The sequence below is a fragment of the Limanda limanda genome, chromosome 7 (assembly GCF_963576545.1).
Source record: "Limanda limanda chromosome 7, fLimLim1.1, whole genome shotgun sequence".
NCBI classification, from domain to species: domain Eukaryota; kingdom Metazoa; phylum Chordata; class Actinopteri; order Pleuronectiformes; family Pleuronectidae; genus Limanda; species Limanda limanda.
Window position 1 is genome coordinate 14,292,426 of NC_083642.1, and position 19,213 is coordinate 14,311,638.

The 19,213-nt window shown below is 43.0% G+C and overlaps 2 protein-coding genes and 1 long non-coding RNA gene across 3 annotated transcripts in view; 2 read left to right on the plus strand and 1 right to left on the minus strand.

Moving 5' to 3' along the window:
• The window catches only part of lmbr1l (limb development membrane protein 1-like), a gene marked incomplete in the record, with an annotated part of 13,063 nt that extends 8,503 nt beyond the window's left edge, over window positions 1-4,560 (plus strand). The window contains 8 exon segments of the mRNA XM_061073953.1: window positions 575-661; window positions 750-826; window positions 927-1,004; window positions 1,091-1,164; window positions 1,349-1,439; window positions 1,555-1,621; window positions 2,137-2,298; window positions 2,839-4,560. Coding sequence (XP_060929936.1) covers window positions 575-661; window positions 750-826; window positions 927-1,004; window positions 1,091-1,164; window positions 1,349-1,439; window positions 1,555-1,621; window positions 2,137-2,298; window positions 2,839-2,924 — 722 coding nt within the window.
• A 5,286-nt stretch (window positions 4,561-9,846) lies between these two features.
• dhh (desert hedgehog signaling molecule) lies at window positions 9,847-14,997 on the plus strand. The gene is made up of 3 exons (XM_061074794.1): window positions 9,847-10,828; window positions 13,378-13,639; window positions 13,787-14,997. The coding sequence occupies exons 1-3, from the start codon at window positions 10,520-10,522 to the stop codon at window positions 14,599-14,601; spliced, it is 1,386 nt and encodes a 461-aa protein (XP_060930777.1). The 5' UTR covers window positions 9,847-10,519; the 3' UTR covers window positions 14,602-14,997.
• Window positions 14,998-16,506: 1,509 nt separating this feature from the next.
• LOC133005793 (uncharacterized) lies at window positions 16,507-17,184 on the minus strand. The gene is made up of 2 exons (XR_009678390.1): window positions 17,076-17,184; window positions 16,507-16,975 (listed from the first exon to the last, which is right to left on the minus strand). It is a non-coding gene; the product is annotated as an uncharacterized LOC133005793 (long non-coding RNA).
• Window positions 17,185-19,213: the final 2,029 nt, after the last annotated feature.

Sequence of the window (19,213 nt, forward strand, 5' to 3'; positions counted from 1 at the left end):
CCTGTTAATATATGACTGGTATAACACTACTTTTATGTAGTACACACATACTATAGAGGCGGTTTGAAGCATGGATGTGACACGTCTTTAGTTTTACATGTTGAAATGCAACATGAACTACAGCTGCAGATAACCGTTGTTAGTTTTGCAAGTACAGTCATTATACCAAAGTATTAGTTTAAAAAATAAATAATATAAGTATCATTTAAAAAGATAGTCAGGTTAATGGAAGAAGGAAGACACAGATATCGGGACTACATATCACTGTAATCCCTCCAGTTGTTAAAACAAACCACATGTTGGCGATGCTATAAAAGTCAGGAAGTATCAAAATTAGTTGGATTCCTTCTCTGGATTTCTCATCTCATCTTCATCTTCTCTCGATCCTGTCCTCTGCAGCTGCTGGAGGATGTGGATGAAACACTAAACTGCACCACGTTTGAGGAAGACTCGCTCTCCAGGAAACTGAAATGTAAGAGACTTACTATGAACACGGTCCTCTGCCATTTCCTGATGATTCATTTTAAGCTGACTGACTAACTTCTTGTCTCTATCATGTGTTGTTTGGTCGAAGGCGGTAGTACATCCTGCTGGGTCAAGCTGAACATGGATGCGATGAAGAAGGAGCACCAAACAGTGCGGATTAAGCGCATCGCTCTGGGTGAGACTGACTGAACAGGCAGCTCTCTGCTCGGCTTCTATCACAGTGATTTCATGTTTAATAAGTTATTTCCCCCCCCCCCAAACAGAGATGCGTAGGAGAGCGTCCCCATGGCAGCGAAACCTTGGCTATCCACTGGTCATGCTTGGGCTCCTCGCACTGACGGTACACACCAATTCATCAACGACACATGGCCATTCTTTACTTTAATTTAATAACACAGGTGGTTGTTTTCATTGCATGACTTCTGTTTCTGTCTCTTCAGGTGATGTGTGTGCTGATGGTCTGTTTCAACGTGTTTGAGTTGCTCCTGTATGAGACGGCCATGCCCAGAGGAATGGAGGTGAGGATTTTGCCAGAGAGAAACAGAAACGAGAAACAGCTTGTCGTCTGTGCTCACTGACGGATGTTTGGTTTCTTTCTTTTTAGGACCCGCACCTGGGAATGGCCTCCTTCTCTATGTTCGGCTCGCTGGGCGCTGCAGTTCAAGTCGTCCTCATCCTGTATCCTTTCATTCCATTCTTCCCCGAATGTGTGTACATAAGACATTAACTAATCCAGCGTGTGAGATGTCGACTCATGCAATTTCATTCATAAATTAGAAAACACTAATGTACTTCCTAGATGTTACTATCCATGTAAGAGTATCACTCTTCTTCCCAGTGTTGTCCTTAAAATGATTGTCAGCTACCTAATGGTTTCATCAGTAGTTGGTTTCTATAGTTCCCCTCTCTTCATCAGCCTCCTGCCTCGTGCACAGGACACCAACCTCACCCAGGTACTTGACAGCTGAACTTGACGTCTATCTAAACCCACAGTGAGATATCATTAGAAACTAGTTATGCATTGTGTTGACACCCTTTTAGTAATCTCTACGTTTCTGTTCCTTTCAGATAATTGCAAACTGTGTTTCGCTGCTTATCCTGAGCTCTGCACTGCCGGTCTTCTCACGCACACTTGGTAAGTAAGAAGCATAAATGACAAATGCAGCATTTATCCCAGTTTCATCCTGCAAGCTAACACTAATTGGGTTTTGAGCACGCATCGTACACAGAGTGGAAAAGTAATAATAAGCTAATCTAAATATTTGTATATCTATATCTAAATATACATTTTTGTGCTGCTGCTGTTTCCCACAGTGCATAAACAAGTGCAATTCAGAAAAGAAAGAAGTTCAAGAAGCATAGTAGAAAAATAGGTTGATTTATGTTATGAAGATTTATTTGATAGGAGCTGTACTGCAGCTGTGAAGTTTGGTCGATGGGTGTGCAGCAGATTGTGAATTACTTTGTAGTGTAGAACTGGGACACATCTATTATTTAACGTGAGGCGTTAGTCAACGTTTCACTTGTAATTTTAACTTTGACCACAAGAGGGTGTTTGTGTAACACAAATTCTGCAGCTGCAGGAACAGCTTGGATCCAGTAACTGGTTCACATGTGGATTTTTTTTTTCTATGGCCTCCTTTGTGTCAGGAATCACCCGCTTCGATCTACTGGGAGACTTTGGTCGCTACAACTGGCTGGGGAACTTCTACATCGTCTTCCTGTACAACATGATGTTCGCTGGTCTCGCCTCGGCCTCCCTCATCAAGACAGTCACCTGGGCAGTTCAGAGAGAGCTCATCCGCGCCTTTGGTCAGTTTACATACATTTTCAACTCCTAAACCAGATGAGAACACTTTTTATCACTGCATTCTTCTGTCCTTGTGCTGAAGTAAGTTGCACTTGGATAGTTGTGTGATACGTTTTCCCACCTTTGGCCCAGTTCCCCAATGGGCTGGTCTCTCTTCCTCAGATAGAACGAATACAATTCTTTCAGGAAAGTGTAAAGGGACAAGAGGAGAGTCGGGTCTCCTTGGGGACCTTCAGGCACACCGCCCCAGACCCCGAGCAGCACACACACCCTCTAAACCCTCCACCCAACACAAACAAGCACTCCACGGACACGCCAAACTCGCACACATATACACGCAATCCCCTTCCTCACTGAGCAGATAGCATCTCTGCACCGTGGCAGCTCTCTTGCTCTTTCCCATTGCCTCCCAGCTTACTTTTGTTCTGTGATTAATAGACTTTACCTAAATCCCTATTTTTCTTAGCTTTTCTTGGTGTTGCTCCACCTTGTGATTGTGTGTGATGTCATTGACCTTTGGTTTTCTGTCACTGTTTTTGTAGGTCTCCACAGGCTGCCTTCAACTGTGTCACGGTCCACCGTCCCCTTCAGACTCCTCCTGGCCAGTGGACTTTCTAAAATCCAGTGACTGCCTTTCCTCAAAGAAACTGAGCCAACTTCAAATGTGCATTTGCGGTTCAGTCCCTTTGCCAGTTGGTTCGCAGATCAGCTCGCCTCCTGTGAAGATACCCGAGAGTTTCTGTCTGCGTCTGTCAAGTGGGAGCTCTGACTGTGACCAGTTTATCAGGGTCCATAGTTGTGCAGTTAGTTGACTGCAATACAAGTGCTGGTACAAGTGCTTAGCAGAGTCGTGGTTATGACTGGAACCAGGGAAAAAAGGATTACAGCCATTCTAGTAGTCCTGCTATAGTGGAAAAAAAACAGAACAATCCCCCGCGAACCCGACGCCTTACAGAAAGAGGATTCATTGCACAGCCGTTGCTCTTTTGACACATATGAAAGTCAGCAGAGTTATTTTGAAATATTACATTGTCGCTGTGACATAATTTCCTCTTCCTGCTTCAGGTCGATTGAGTGTTCTCGCTTTCTTCGTGGCTTCCCCATGCTTTCCTCTCTTGGGCTACACCACTATTTTAGGATCGGGAATCTAACTCCATGGGTTTCGTGGCTCAGTCTGAACAAGTGTTATGTTAGTTAATGAGAGGAAGTAGTAATTGGGTCCAAGTAGGACACAGGGTACCTTGTCTATCTGTGATGCCACAGATTACACAAGGGAAGATACGAGAGTAAGGTCATAGTCTGAATGATTGAGCTTTTTTACTAACTAGGTTAACTTGTAGAATTAAGGACATCTTTGAGGTGATTTATTATTGAGCAGGGTTATTATGTTTTTCAAGCTGACAGGAAGCTTACTGAGTCTGAGGACCAGTAGTTTACAAAAACCCAAAAAAGAAAGCTTTACTTTGTCTTATGCAAGAAATCTGTCTGCGATGTGACACTCACTAGGAGAAACTTATGCCTTAGACCAATCAAACTGTGAATTATTACAAATATGTGTGGGAAAGTGCAATATTTCAAAAGTAAAAATCACACTTTATCTTTACCTAAGGTGAATTTTATTTAATTTTTTCTGTATTCTTTCTGTGAAGTATTTTAAAAAAAATATTATTTCTCCTTGAACGCTGGGTGAAAGCTCAGAATTGTCTCAGAGTATTTTCGAATCGTAAATGTGACTGTCAATCCATTCAGTCCTCTGCTGGGTTTTTAATTTAGATTATCTTTTATCAGCTGTATCTTATCCACAATGTGTTGATGATCTTCTCACCATTTGCCGTCGCTGCTGTATCAGCAGGTTAATAGCAGATGGTGTGACCAGCAGGGGACAGTGTATCTCAAACCTCTCTGGTTAGTTATGTATTATATATGGAGCACTCTGAGGTTTACTTATGTCACTTTTTCCGGGATTTTTCTTTTTGGTATTTGGGAACACACAGTTTATAATGTGCTGTATTTTTATCTTTATTTATGGGCATTTTGGGATCAATACTTCACATGTTGACTTATAACGCATAGGATTTTTAACCAGTGTTGAAAACTTTGAATGTGATACAGTTGAGACAAAAAGTCTTTAGAGTCATTCTCAAAGATGGAAAAAAAAAATTCTGTGTTTACTTTTGAAATGCTCTGATGTTTCAGATTTTCTTAAAACTGAATTTTTAACCATTGTTTTATGAGGAGAAAGCAATAAAATGTCTTTGTTTTTATTTCATGTGTTTGTGTCCTTTTTAGGAGACGCGCCTCTCTGACTCTTAGAGTTTCTTTGAGGCTGTTACATATTTAGAGAAATGTAACTACGTTGTGTGTGTGTGTGTGTGTGTGTGTGTGTGTGTGTGTGTGTGTGTGTGTGTGTGTGTGTGTGTGTGTGTGTGTGTGTGTGTGTGTGTGTGTGTGTGTGTGTGTGTGTGTGTGTGTGTGTGTGTGTGTGTGTGTGTGTGTGTGTGTGTGTGTGTGTGTGTGTGTGTGTGTGTGTGTGTGTGACTGGACGAGGGCGTCTGTCCTCTGCGTCCCTCCACCCTTTTGTTGCACTTCTTTAATCAGCAGCAGAAGAAAGCCATATTTTGGCCTGTCTGTCAGCGGTGTCCAGCCGCGACGCCACTACAGCCGTAGCCCACGCTTTCCCCACTCTGATGCAAGTGCCAGATAAAAACCCAGCAAATTAGGAGGAGAAGAGACATTCACTCCTTCACCGCACCACCTACCCACCCACCTCCTTTCTTCCATCCCTTTTCCTTGCCTATTGTTGATTTCCTCATTTCTGAAGACAGCTTAAGAAACCCCCCCCCGGCTCTGATTAATTTCTCCCTCTTGATTTTTTTGTTTGCGTTTCTTGTTTTGTTGGATGTTTTAATTGAGCTTATTTGCTTTAGGTTTTGTTTTGCACTGCGTTTCCTTTGCCAAAAGGAAATGAACTCAAAAGTCGACGCTAAGTCGCTCGCACATCTGGAGACTGGGTACTCTGTGAGGAAGTGATGCATAGGCCACATATACAAGGTGTGTGGTTGTGAGAGAGATAGGTTGGTGCATTTACAGTGTCTCTGGAAAGAAACTAGTGTGTTAAGTCAGTTAAGATTTAACAAACCCAAAGTGATGCTGACAGTTTTTGGTTCAGGGATTCAATTCAATGTATACTTAACACACGCATTTGTGAGTGATGCTAAATGAATATACACCCTTCCTCTTGTAAAATATAAAATAAATCTGCCAATACACAAAATCCAATAGGGCACTACTAAAACTGAAATGCTCCTTGACCTTAAAGAAACAATGCTACTGAGAGTCTGTGCAATTTTTTTTGCTAATGGTGCATTACATTGTTGGGCTAGTACAGCCAGATTTGATGATTTTGCTCTATTAAGACCACATGAAGCAACCAACACGGTTTTAACTAATATAGCAATTTTCTAGTTTGAATGACATCATTCACTCACTGATCGTCGGGAGCAATTCTTGGTTCAGTGCCTTCCTCAAGGGCACTGAGGTACACTGAATCCGGCTCAAACCGCTGACACACTGGTCAGTGGAGGACCCGCTCCCTCTCCTGCGTCACAGCCCCCCCTCCTCAACATATCACTCCTAACCTTGGATTCTGTTGGAGAAACAATGGTGCAGCACCTCTCCCTTCAGCAAAATATTAAAGGCTTGATAGCAGTGCAATCAAGGTGTCCCAGCAGTCCCATTGGGTAACACGCTCTGTTGGAGTGGTTGTCGGGCATATCAGGGACAAGGCGGGAGACGGGCCGCTTGTAATGGGATGAGATAGGCTATCTTTATTGTCAAAACATACGAATGAAGGGGGGACAAAGACACAGATTAGCTTTCCTGACAGTCGGTTGTTTGAAGTTCATGCCAAAGTGCATTAGGGGCTGTTATTCCCTAGTTTTACGCTCGCAAATACAGAAACACTCACAGGAAAAGGCGAGACTTGCTCGCTAATCAACTGATAAAGGGCCGTACTGTCCGTTTGCCGCGGCTGCCCGCCATCCTGCCTGCACACTCACGGCACACTTGCTTCACACGGTTGACTGGCACAGGCCTTTGCTTCGCCGGGTCCGGGAGAACGATGTGACATGGATTTATAGAAAGAAACCCGTAATGTCACAATTTAATTCATGCCAATAGAGACCCATTCAACCGTACATAATGTGGTATGGAGAATTTAAATAATATTTGGACTCAAAAGAAGGTAAAGCATCACATCTGACGTTTGACCTGCTTGTCAGTGGCCAGGAAGTCCCACCCTATTGAGTCTATTGTCCACTTCAGTGCAGCAACACCTTCAACCTCAGCTCACTGGTGCAACAACTCCTGGACACAACATGTCTATTTTCCCTTTTCACATCACTTCAAGTGGCAGACCTGAAATCAGCACCTGACATGCAGTGTTAGGTGTATCACGTGAGGTATGCTTCCAACGCAGAGTAACTCTACATGAGGCTAAAATCCTCCAGCGTGTGCAGCCTCATCAGAATGCACCGCCCTGCCTCTTCCTGAGCCGATAACACGGCGGGAGACAGCGAGCTAGGCGGTGCAGCAGCGGCGGTCAAAGAGAAAGGACGGGCGGGTGATTGGGTCTGTGTTTGGGAGCCGGGAGGGAGGCGGTTAGGTGTCAGTTCCTTGACTTTCCTTTACCCTTCCAGCGGCCTCCATCTAAGGAAGTGGATGCTGCAGAGTGTCTATTCAGCTACACGAGACAAGACAAACACTTGAGATATCACAGTTGGAGTGATTTCAAAATCTCATTTCTATCTCATAATGATTCTTCTGTTAAAAAAGTGTTTCAATCAATCAATCAAATTTTATTTGGATAGCCCATATTCACAAATCACAATTTGTCTCATAGGGCTTTAACATGGTGTGACATCCTCTGTCCTTAACCCTCAGCAAGAGTAAGGAAAAACTACTAGAAACCCTTTTAACAGGTAAAAATACATAGAAACCTCAGAGGGATCCCTCTCCCAGGACGGACAGAAGTGCAATGGATGTCAAGTGTAGGAAAACATCATCGGGATAAAAGTTTTTTAGCAGCATCGATGAGGGTAAACATTTTTGAAGGATAACTTCAATACTATATGTCAAGCAGTCCTGCTGCAATCATAGTCTCTGGTCAGCAGCCAGCAAGATCACGATCCAGCATCAGGATGGGATCCACTATAGTCCACTGTTTGTGATCCTAAATTCATATTTCCCCGCACTTGATTATGAGCATTATTTGAAGGACGTGAGCCAGTTCTGCTTTTCACCCAAAGCTTCACAAACAAAGTTACATTTACACTCACAGGTACAGACGCTACATGACGACACTTCTCAGGTGTACACACAGCCGTCCATTTGTACAGAACAAAGCAGGGTAGTTTAACTCAGGCCGGAAAGATCTCATTTTCTGTGCTGTGGCTTTGCAGGAAACCAAACCATTCATCCAGCCATGTACTCCCATCCTGAAACGGGGGAGTAAAATGCTAAGAGCCAGAAGGAGGCAGGGGAAGGCAGGGGGACGGGGGCAACAAAATAAAAAACTACTAATAATGACTTTATTTCCATCTCCAACCCGCAGATGTTTGCTTCCTTCCTCTCCCTTTCATGTCGGATGGAAATCTCTTCTCTTGTGCGGCTTTGATGAGAAACGTCGGTGTGGGCAATTGAAGATATGAAAGTGTTTGTTGCTTTTTTTTGATTGAGTCATTCCCTGCATTTGTCATGAGGGCTGCTATCTCCCATCTGCGTTGCTTTGGCCAGACTTGAGCCGTCCCCCGTGTTTATCATGAGGGCAGGAAGATGCTGCTTCGCCTTGCCACCCCTCCCCACAACATCCTGGGATCTTCTGGAAACTTCCCCAACAAGGAGGCCTGTCCACGGTCACTGTGGAGCTCTGTGACCTATCCCTCAAGCCTCTAAGCTAAATTGTAAGTAAAGTTTGGATGAGGGAGTCGATGATAAATTCACAGGTGCTTTATGGATAAGAAGTGTCTGTTCTTACAGGGATATATTCGGAAAGCGTCTTAAGGATGCGGCCACAGCAAACAACATCAAGATACACACTGACACAAAACTATAAACTCCAAATAGAACTGAACAGCTCTGTTGTGAGCGCGATAACGTTTGTTTGAAACAAAGTCACTGCGAAGGAACTGGCCGTGATGTATCGAGACCTCAAGTGTTCCAGGAAGCTGGAGATAGGACGGCAACACACGGCGACCTTTATTCCGTCATTAATTTAAGCTTCCGTATGTGATTGCACATGTCAGACCCCCGAGACACAAGGATTCCTTCTCTCTTTTGCTCCCTCTTCGGCATTATCTGACTAATTTTTACGACTCTCCCAGCTATTGTTCTGAGATGGACAAAAATAATATGTTGATGTGGCCGGAGGGTGTTTCCAGCGGAGGGGTCTCGGGTGCACAGGGTTCAGGGGGGTCAGGCTGGCTCCCCAAACAGGAAGGCAGCACTGTAAGTCACAGTCAGGGTGTCAAGGCTGGACACGTGTGCTCCCTCTCGGAGACCCTCACCTCCAAATCTGTCTAAAAATAACACAGAGTCATCACAGTTGACTCGTCCACTCTGACGGGTTGGGATGAGCAAACAGAAACAATGGTGCAAATATTTTCTCCAACAAGAAGGTTGCCGGTTCAATCCCCACTCTTCCCCATCTGCAAGCCGAAGTGTCCTTGGCAAGATACTGAACCCTTAAATGGTCCCTCATGAATGTTGAGTGTACTAAAAATGTAAGTCGCTTTGGACAAAAGCGTCAGTTAAATGACATGTAATGTAATGTAATATATGTTCTGCATTTACCCCACCCTGAGATCTTCTGATTGACTGAAGACCGAAGGTGATCGGGCGATTTGCTGTCAGGAAGCCGACCTTCTGGAATAGTTTACCTGAAATCATCTCTCAAAATGTGCTTTGACAACATGGATTTTGCCTTTACTTTACTTTCTTTTTTAATTCTCCTTTGCCTTTACCTTTACTTTGAATTGATGTTTTATTATCTTATCTGCTGTGTTTGGTTTTATATTTTGTATTACGTCATTGGTTGTCTTTGATGTTGTTTTCTTGTTTGGTTTGTCTTCTGTGAAGCAGTTTGTACGGCTGTTTTGAAAGGTGCCATAAATAAATTGATTATTGTTAATAATAATAATAATAATAATGATGAAAATAATAATATTTATAATTAAATATTATTTATAATATTGTGATAAAAAACTATCATGTCTCAAAAAAGATTTTGATGTCATGTGAGCAGTTGAGTTGCATTGGCTTAACTTTGCATTAGAAGAGTTGTATTCAGCCTTCTCTTATTCTTTAATGAGGTGGAGAAGGAGGTTTTGGGGGGGGGGGGGTGTCATTGTGTTAACATAAGTAGGCTAATCATACGTCCTTTGTAAGGGTGCATTTTGGAGGCGTGTGCTTGCCGCAGTGGGAGCGCGCAGAGGAAGGGAGGGCAATCCCGTCCGGACACTAATAAGACCCGATGGCTGGTGCAAGGTGGCCAGGAGCGCTGGGACGCGACAGGAGACGGTGGATGAAGGAGAGAAGGAGGGGAAGAAAACAACACAAGTCATTTTCACGGATGAACGGAGAGGATGAGAGCGTCCACAGGAGCGTGCGTGTGGTAGGAACAGCGGGGAGTCCGGGAGGGAGCCGTGCGCCACTTTGTGAGTCCTGTGAGGGGAAGTGCGTGGAGAGGGAGAGAGAGAGAGAGAGAGAGAGAGAGAGAAGCGGTGAGTGAGCAGAGACCCGGAGAGAACACCTGTGCACAGACAGGTTCCGGAGGAGGACGCATGGAGAGATGATCAGGACTCTGAGTAAAGCAGCTGAAATTTTGGACAGAAACCTGAGAGACATGTTGTGTCCCCTTATTGATGCCAAACTTTAGATTTCAGCCAATCAGATCAGCTCTTGGTCACCAGACCAGTCAACGTCTGCCTTTGTGCTGTTGAGCTCTATCTATTCTGATCAATGGGTGACAAGTGTCCAAAGAAGTTCTAACAAATACCAAAGTTTAGTAAGTTTTTGTGATTTATAAAAATAATATCACCAATACTCCATGATCTGGAATGGACCGAGCTCTGATCCTCATTCCCATGCTATCGCACACCTGGACCTGGGCTGTCACTGCAGGCACTGTGAGCCACTGACCCCTGGGAGCCCCAACCCTCCCCCCCAATGAAGCAGTCCTGGTGGGCTCGCCTGGCACGGCCCGGCCTGCTCGCCGCCTGGACCTGTGTATGGCTGGTGCAGGGATGTGGACCTGGTCCCGGGTACGGCGTACGCTCCAGGACCAGGAAGCTCACGGCCATGCACTACAAGCAGTACTTCCCCAACGTCTCAGAGAACAACCTGGGGGCCAGCGGGAGAGCAGAGGGCAAGATCACACGCAGCTCCGAGCGCTTCAATGAACTGGTTTGCAACTACAATCCAGACATTGTCTTCAAGGATGAGGAGAACACCAACGCCGACCGCTTCATGACCAAGGTGAGACCGGTGTGATGTTGTCAAGTTCAGTTATCTCAGATTTTGAAGGATTGAGTTGAAAGGGATGATTTGCTGGATCACCTGTTTCCATAAACCACAGTGATACCTGGGGATTGTTGTGTTATACGATCATTGCACAGACTCTCAATGTAAAACAACTAAACCAATAACCTTATTCCCTATTCGCTGTACTCTTCCCTGCCTGCCCTTTCCAGGCTCTTAACCCACAAACAAATGTTCAACACAGAGTGTGTATGTTTTAACCAAACCTCCCCTCCCTTTTTCTTGAGATAAGAAGATCAGGATGTAATTCAACACTACCCCTTAAGAGACCGAGCTCTCCTCCAGGAACACTTCCTTTTAATCTTTAACCAAAGTCTTTGTTATTGGAAATAAAACTATTCCTCTCGGCAGGTTCTCAGTGTGCCTGCCGGGAAAAACTACCCAGGCATGGCACCTGCACTTGAGTTCCTGATTGTTTACTCGGGATAGGAACCTGAATTTAAAGATCATGCATAGAAAAGACAATTGTTGGCCGAGAGGTTTTAAGATCTGGTCAGGGAGATGAAGGACTTTTTGGACAAAACATTTTGAATGTCACGGGGGGGTCACTCTGATTCGGATGCTGCGGCTTTCTGTGATTGTTTAGGATTATAAAATCTGTGTTCTTTCCTTTTTCCGAGTGATTTCTTTGTGATGTAAATCTGCGGTTGTATGTGTGTGCCCTTCTGATGCCCAGCGTGAGTGTGTGTACGTGTGCATGTGCCCTCCTTTCGCCCAGATGTGAAAGACGCTCTTTGTGCGTCACTTGGAGACTCGCAGGGGTCGCCTATACAAAATTCCCGCTTGCTGAAGTAATGGCACCGTTGGAAAGGCGACTATTGTGATTCTGACAATGAAACGCCTCTCTTCAATGGCATTGCGAGAAAAATGTTCCCAGTTTGTTTTCTGTCTCTCTCGCTTTCTCACTCTCGGTGTCACATTCCCAAGTTCATGCCCATACATTCTTCCCCTCTGGCCTCTGTCTTTAGTCCCAACCTCAACTCTCTCTCCAAACTGCTTTCTTCTCACCCTACTTCCCCTCTCTCCATCTCTCCCTCTCTCACCACTTTCTCTCAAAACCCTCTTTTTTCCAACTCAGCTGCAAGATAAGCTTCACTCAATCGATCACAGGCCACATCACAAGTCACAAGCGAACACACGTCCAGGAGATGCTGATGAGTGTATCACTTCGGATGCTGACTTTGTCGTTTCTCGGCCTGCTATTTTGTGACAATGCTGACACAGTGTGTAATATTACGGCCCACGGGGGGTGTTAAGAGTCACTGAGCGCATTTCTCATCAAAGGTCTCAGGGGTGAAGACGAGAAACTCATGCCTGGAACAGTCCGGAGAGGCAGAGAATGGCCTTGATTATTCTGTCACCCTGTCGAAAAAGGCAGAGGAATGTGGCAAACAGGCTACAGTAGCTTTGTTCTTGTTTGAGCAAGGTTGAGATGGACTTAAGCAGAGTGGAGGAGGAACTGTGTGATACTGCCAGAGACGCTGCGGAAGTACTGGCATCATTTGTTTTCGGAGCTGTTATGAAGTCTGTTTGCTAGCTGAGGTGTGGAGGAGAGTCACATACTGTACATACCTCTTGACTTATAGGTGCCATTCCCACTCTTAATAAATGATAACCAGGGTCTGTCACTTCGACTTGAGTTTGGCTGAGTCAGGCCTTCACGGTACATTCTACATGTGTCGACCAAATCAGTAAAATGATCCTAACTAGCCTGAGGTTTATTTTTTCTTCTAATGTTCTTCTCAGTTTTATCCGAAGATGCAACAAAAAACTTGCACAACAGTATTTTTACTTCTGGACTAAACCTGGCTCCCAACTCAATCCTCCTAAACCAACAACCACAACCACACATACCATATATTTAAAAGGCAAAACAATGGACGACTTTAAACGGATTCAAATACACGCTTATCCAAATTATTGTACATCCCTACATATAAAGGGTAAAAGTCCAGTATTGAATCTGATTATTTCTCTTTTCAAATACCTTGTTGAATCTTGGTTCCACTTTTATAAAAACTTTCTTTTCAAGAAGTAAAGGTTCTAACATTTTCCTGATATACTGTATATTTAGTATTAAGACTAACTGCTCTTCGAGTGGTTTACACATTAGTCTTTTGCAATACAAATATTAACAAAAAATCTAATAACTTATAAGATTTTTGCCAAGTTGGACAAAGTTATTGGATCCCAACTGTACGCATATGTAGTTTTCTTTAGAATAATTCTTACACTCGACCCACACTGGATAATTGAGTCGGTGTGTAAATAATATACGAGTGTATAAATCATTCAGCCAGTTATTGGCCTTTTTTTATTTAAAAAATGTTAAGCATTTATATAAACATGTATAGCATAAACCTTTTTGATAAAAATCCTGCATTTAGATAACAAAACTGTGGCCACGTGCACTGGGAGGAATATTTATGAGGCGAATCTATTATACTCCCAAGTTAAATCCTTCCCTCTTTTTCATTCTGTTCTAGCGATGCAAGGACTGTTTGAACAGGCTGGCTATTGCAGTGATGAACCAGTGGCCAGGGGTTCACTTACGTGTGACAGAGGCCTGGGATGAAGACGGCCACCATCCTCTTGGCTCTCTGCACTACGAGGGCCGGGCTGTGGACATAACCACTGATGACAGAGAGACGGAGAAGTACGGTCTCCTCGCCCAGCTGGCTGTGGAGGCTGGCTTCGACTGGGTCCACTACGAGTCCAAATATCACATCCACTGCTCAGTAAAAGCTGGTACGTTTCAAGAGAGAGCTTTTTCACACGAGATCATGCTGTTAACTGTGTCAAATGTCATTGCATCACTAAACGGTGCATCAGGACATTTAAGAAAAGGAACAGAATTTGCGTTAATCGTGTATTTTTCTGCTGACCTTCCTGCAGATCACTCCGTTGCAGTGGAAAAGGGGGGGTGTTTCCCAGGCTGGGCCCGGGTGACTGTCGCTGGAGGGGGACAGAAGAGCCTGTCATCACTGGCTCCTGGGGACAGAGTCATGGCCTTGTCTGAGACAGGCCAGGTCATGTTCAGCCCAATCATCCTGTTTCTGCACCGCGACCAAGAAAGCTGTTCCACTTTCCTGTCTCTGGAGACGGAGGATGGCCACAGACTGGCCCTCACCGCACATCACTTGGTCTTTTTAGCTCACCACTGCAGACTCGACAGCAGAGAGTACCAGGCCCGGTTTGCTAACAGAGCCAAAACAGGAGACTGTGTTCTTGTCCATACAGCAGAGGGTCTTTTGCGTCCTTCTCGAATCATCTCAGTTTCAGTGGAGGAGAGTATGGGAGTGTATGCGCCCCTGACAGAAGCTGGAACATTGTTCGTTGATGGAGTTCTTGCATCCAACTACGCGCTGTTGGAACACCACAGACTGGCACACTGGGCGTTTGGTCCTCTGCGCCTCCTCTCCTCATTCAACCAGCTTCTGAGGGGGGAGACAACCAAAGAACAGCTGACCACCCAGAGTGAAGCAGCTCTCACTAAACCTCCATTTCATACCAGCACTTTTCCCGCGAAGGACAAAGCATGTGTTTATGTGAATAAAGATATTGTAAACAGACAAGACAATCTGAGTGAACCTCTGGGGATTGAAGAGAAGCATCTTTCTGACAGACAGACATCACACGTGCACTGGTATGGTCGGTTACTGTACAGTTTTGGATTGATCTTTTTAGACTCCACCTCATTTCATCCATAAACACCTACAAGTTCAGACTTATTACAAGTCCTACAGCAGCCTTGATACATTACAATAACACTTCCTGTTCTGTTCTGCAATAAATTAAAAGCATTGGAATGGCTTGCTTGTTGTTTTACTATTTATATTATAATCGTTCACATTGAGATGTATAAATCTATATTTATATAGATATGTTGATGTAAAAATGGTGATATAAAATGATCATAGCATATTTGTATATCAAGTTATTTTCATTTCATGATTTCAGTTATATATGTAAAAATATACATATATAACTATTATAATGGGGTTGGAACAAGTTTCCCATCAATGATAGAATCTTTATTTTTGTACTTTCTGAATCATAATATATAAATGTTTCATTTTATTATAATAATTCCACTACATGCACTGTATGCCCTCACATGTTTTCTTGTCATAAAACAAATTAAAATGTCCTTTTATTGAACAACATTTTGCTTTTTCTTCAGATCTGCAAAGAATTTGGTTTGTAAAGATGATTCAACTTTTTATTGTCGAGGGGAAATCCTCGTAGTTGACTCTTATTTGTGTTAACGGTGTTTACTGCCTCTGGAAATTCAGGCTAAGGGGCCGAGCGGTTAATAAAAAGCCCAGACATACTTAATATTCCCCACACTGTGCCACCAACTTGACTTTACCACAGGCACAGACTTAATAGACAACTGAATGCAGTGATCAGTGAAGTTTCTTTAACTCTCGCAGGAGACAGTTTCATTCAGGGGCGGCTCCTGGTACAGGCGACATAGGCGGTTGCCTAGGGTGAAAAATGCCGAGAGCGGCACAAGAGACTGAATTATCATGACGTGACACATGCAATGTAAAACAATATATTAACGTCACACCATCATCCTCTAATCCCGGGAAGCACCTGAGGTAGAAGCGCCGCGAAAAGCGGTCCGCCTCATTTCCTCGCCCATGTTCGCACAGGCAGCGAAATGCCGGGAAGAACCAGGAAGCGCTGCGGCCACACACACACACAAGCACATAATCTCCTGTGGGGGGCGGCTACAGGCTTGCGTAGGTCAGTCACCTGTGAAGACCAGTATAATTTACCCCTGAACCAGCGCGGATAAATGCGCTCCCTGGGCCGCAGGGATGAGCCAGCCCCACGCCACTACGCTGCCATGGGTGGAACCAGGACACCAGTGGACACAGGAGCTGGGTCCGAACTCATGGGTAAGTTTGGCAGGCTGTCGTGTTGGCAGGACTTCAACCACCTATTCAATATCTAATAATATGTAAATTTAAAAACAAAAATTAACCATAACCATTTCAAATTAAAAAAATAAAATAAAAAAAACAAACTGCGCGCACATCATGCGCAGAAGCCCATTGTGCAGGAATTGCGCGCGCAGGTTTTAATTATTTTTTTTTTTATTCATTTAATTTAATTTAATTTTTCTTTTTTTATATTTAATTAATTTAGATTTACATAGTGTAATATATTCTGCAATTAATAGGTGAGCACAGCATCCTGGTTTAAATGTTACTATCAAAACATCTCCTTTGGTACTCTGTGTGCAACAAGCATACTGTGTCAGGGTGAAAATTTTAATTAATTACACATGCAGGGTAATTAATTTTGTATTATTATAATTTTGTACTAACAGGAGAAAACTTACGTCATGATGGTTACCCAGTTGTAGCGATGGTGGATACTTGTGTATTCAAAACAAATGAGATGTTAAAAGACCGTATACCTTGAACATAAGTAACCGTCAAGTAGATAAACTACAGGTCTATTAGAAGAATTTAGATAAACCATTAATATTAGAAGAAGAAAATTTCCTTAGTTAAACTTCTCTGTTTACACCTTAATCATAATATAGCTTAAAAACCCAAAGCAAAGAATTAAATCATTTCAACATGCATCAGTAGACATTCAATTATCTGAAATAGTTTTAATAAAACATGCACTTGTCAAAGTGTAGGTGTGCTATGTCTTGAAAAACAGCATCGGATTTCTATCACTTGTGCACATGTACCAACTTTCTGGAGGCCGAGTATGAATTACGAAATGTGAGAATGGATTTAAAAAAGAACTGTACTTGTGTAACAGTGTATTGTTTATAGGTGCATCATTGTCAGCTGTATAGCCAGTTACAGTTTTTAAGTGCAATATTGAATTAGCTTGGACCCCTAAAGAATGTTTGTATTAAACTATGAAATGGTCTCAATCTCCTTATTCGCCTTCCTTCAATGTTTCTCCTCCCTCTCCCTCTCTCCCTCTCCCTCTCTCAGCAGCAAAATGACAGGCTGGAAGCGGGATCACACGCAAACAGAACCTGTCCCGTTGGGTGTCGGAGGTCGGCCATGGCAAGTTGACGTCATGATGTTCCACTCGACGTCGCTGGATGCACAAAAAGAGAAAAACAAACCTTGACAACAACAACCTCACAACAGTTCCTCATAGCAGCATGATGCATAGAAAGAGAAGTTTAAAAACCTACTCATTTTGGCAGCATAGCAGGGACATTTGCTGATGTCACCATCCGTGGCTCCGTGGACAGGCAAGCCAGCATCCAAAACATCCTGCTGGATGGGCTCCCTGTGTGAACAGACACGCTGCGGTGACAGACTGCGGTTAGAGTCAAAGATGAGTCAAAAAAAGATTTAATTATCAGGTGCACAATTCAGAAATCACCGCAAAGTAGAGGAGGAGAAGAAAGAACAACATAGAGGTAAGAATCACCCCGATTGTGGACATCATTAATGTTTATTTTTGTCGACATGACATGATATGCTATCAGTACAGCTGATTTCAGACTCTTTATACATTTTTTAATATATTTTTATTGTTTTTTATAGCTTACAATTGTGTCTGCCTGTGTGTGCATCTATATACAGTCCAAAAGTTATTGTGAATGCATGACAGTTTGCGTGTATATGTTTGGGGGCGCCAATTTGAAATCTCGCCTAGGGTGCCAACATTGCCAGGGCCGGCCCTGGTTTCATTATATACAGATCAATTAGGGTCTCAAGTACTATGTGGTGTAGAGTATCTACAGGTTTTTGATTTACTACAGCCCATTATATGCTCCATACCTGTACCAGTTATACTCCCAATTTTGACATGTAATTTATCTTTTTCTAAATTGGATGAGTGAGGGTCTAACTACAGTACATTAAATATTGAAACATGTTATATTATCATAATTTCTTAAGGAAATCACACTTCATGATAAGATCAAATGAGATTTATCAATTGCTTATAAATGTTTATTTTAATTCTGTTTTATGTGCATCAACTTATACAATATTCATAATAATATGCAGGGCTGTAGGCTAAGTCCTAAGGTTATACACCCCCTTGTGGAGAAATGTATAATTCCTGTGAAGTTATCTCTATCATTTCCTTCATTTCTCCAAAATAACTGCTTTAAATAAAGTGCAATTTAACTAATTTGGATTATTTATTATACTTGTTGGTTTTTGGCAACCGTCTGTCTACAATGAGTCATTATCAATTTGTAATTTATTAAAGAAATCTATTTTACAACACTGACAATGCTTCAAATATATAAATGCAGCCCTCCATACAGTATTATGAATTGCATATTGCACACTCTCTTCTTCCAGTTTATATTCTGTTGTTGTAAACATCTGTGGAGGTATTCTGAGGGATTATCCTTGAGATGCAAGAGGCAGATGGGAAAGCACCCGCTCTACTCACTGGCCAATGGGAGTGGACCGGCGTCCTAATACCACCCTCTATTTACATCCACTGGCCAATCAGTCACCGTCCTCCAAACAGTTTCAGCCCCCCAAAATCTAATCCAATCTAGCTAAAGCTGAAGGGGGAGTTAACTAATCCTGCCAGGGGGAGCAGTAATAACCTGTTTTCAAAATTAAAAACCTGCAAACACCCCACGTTCAAACCCAGGAAAACTAACACGAACATAGAACATTTCCCTGAATGTAATTTACCTCACGTACCACCCCTGAGGAATTGGATTCATGTTTTCTGTATGGGAGACATTAGAACTTGTCAAACCATGTGACTGAAACAATTTGAGGATGTATCTTTATCATTTAAACACTTACACAACCATTTTTAAATCTAGTGAACGACTGTCAAAAACTACAACAAATATAAACCTTGTGTTTTCTTGAAATATAACTTAATATTTAAAGAGTCAAAAGTCATAATTTCATAATTATGTCTAAATAGCATGGGATTAACATCTGGTTCGAGTGGAAACATCTGTGCAATACTTTATTTAGTTTGTGTAAACAGCTCATGATAATTATTAAAAGAATCAAGGTGGTCCTCTCACCACAACGTGTTAAAGCCTTAAACTAGATTCTCTGGTTGCGTAACATCATGATCAGAACATTCACAACTTGGACAATTCTCTGTTTAGCTGCATGGGCCTTTAAATATTGATCAGAATTTGTGGAACATTTTCCTCTTCCCTAAGGTTGTTCACAGACGCCTCTGCATTACCACAGACATGTCAGAGTGCAGGGTCAACTGTAGACCCCCCCACCCTCCCAGCAACAGATGCCACCGCCTGCAGAGCGCACACTCCAGTATGTTACAGATGAGCTGTCACACATTCTGGTAAAAATCACTAGCAACACATTC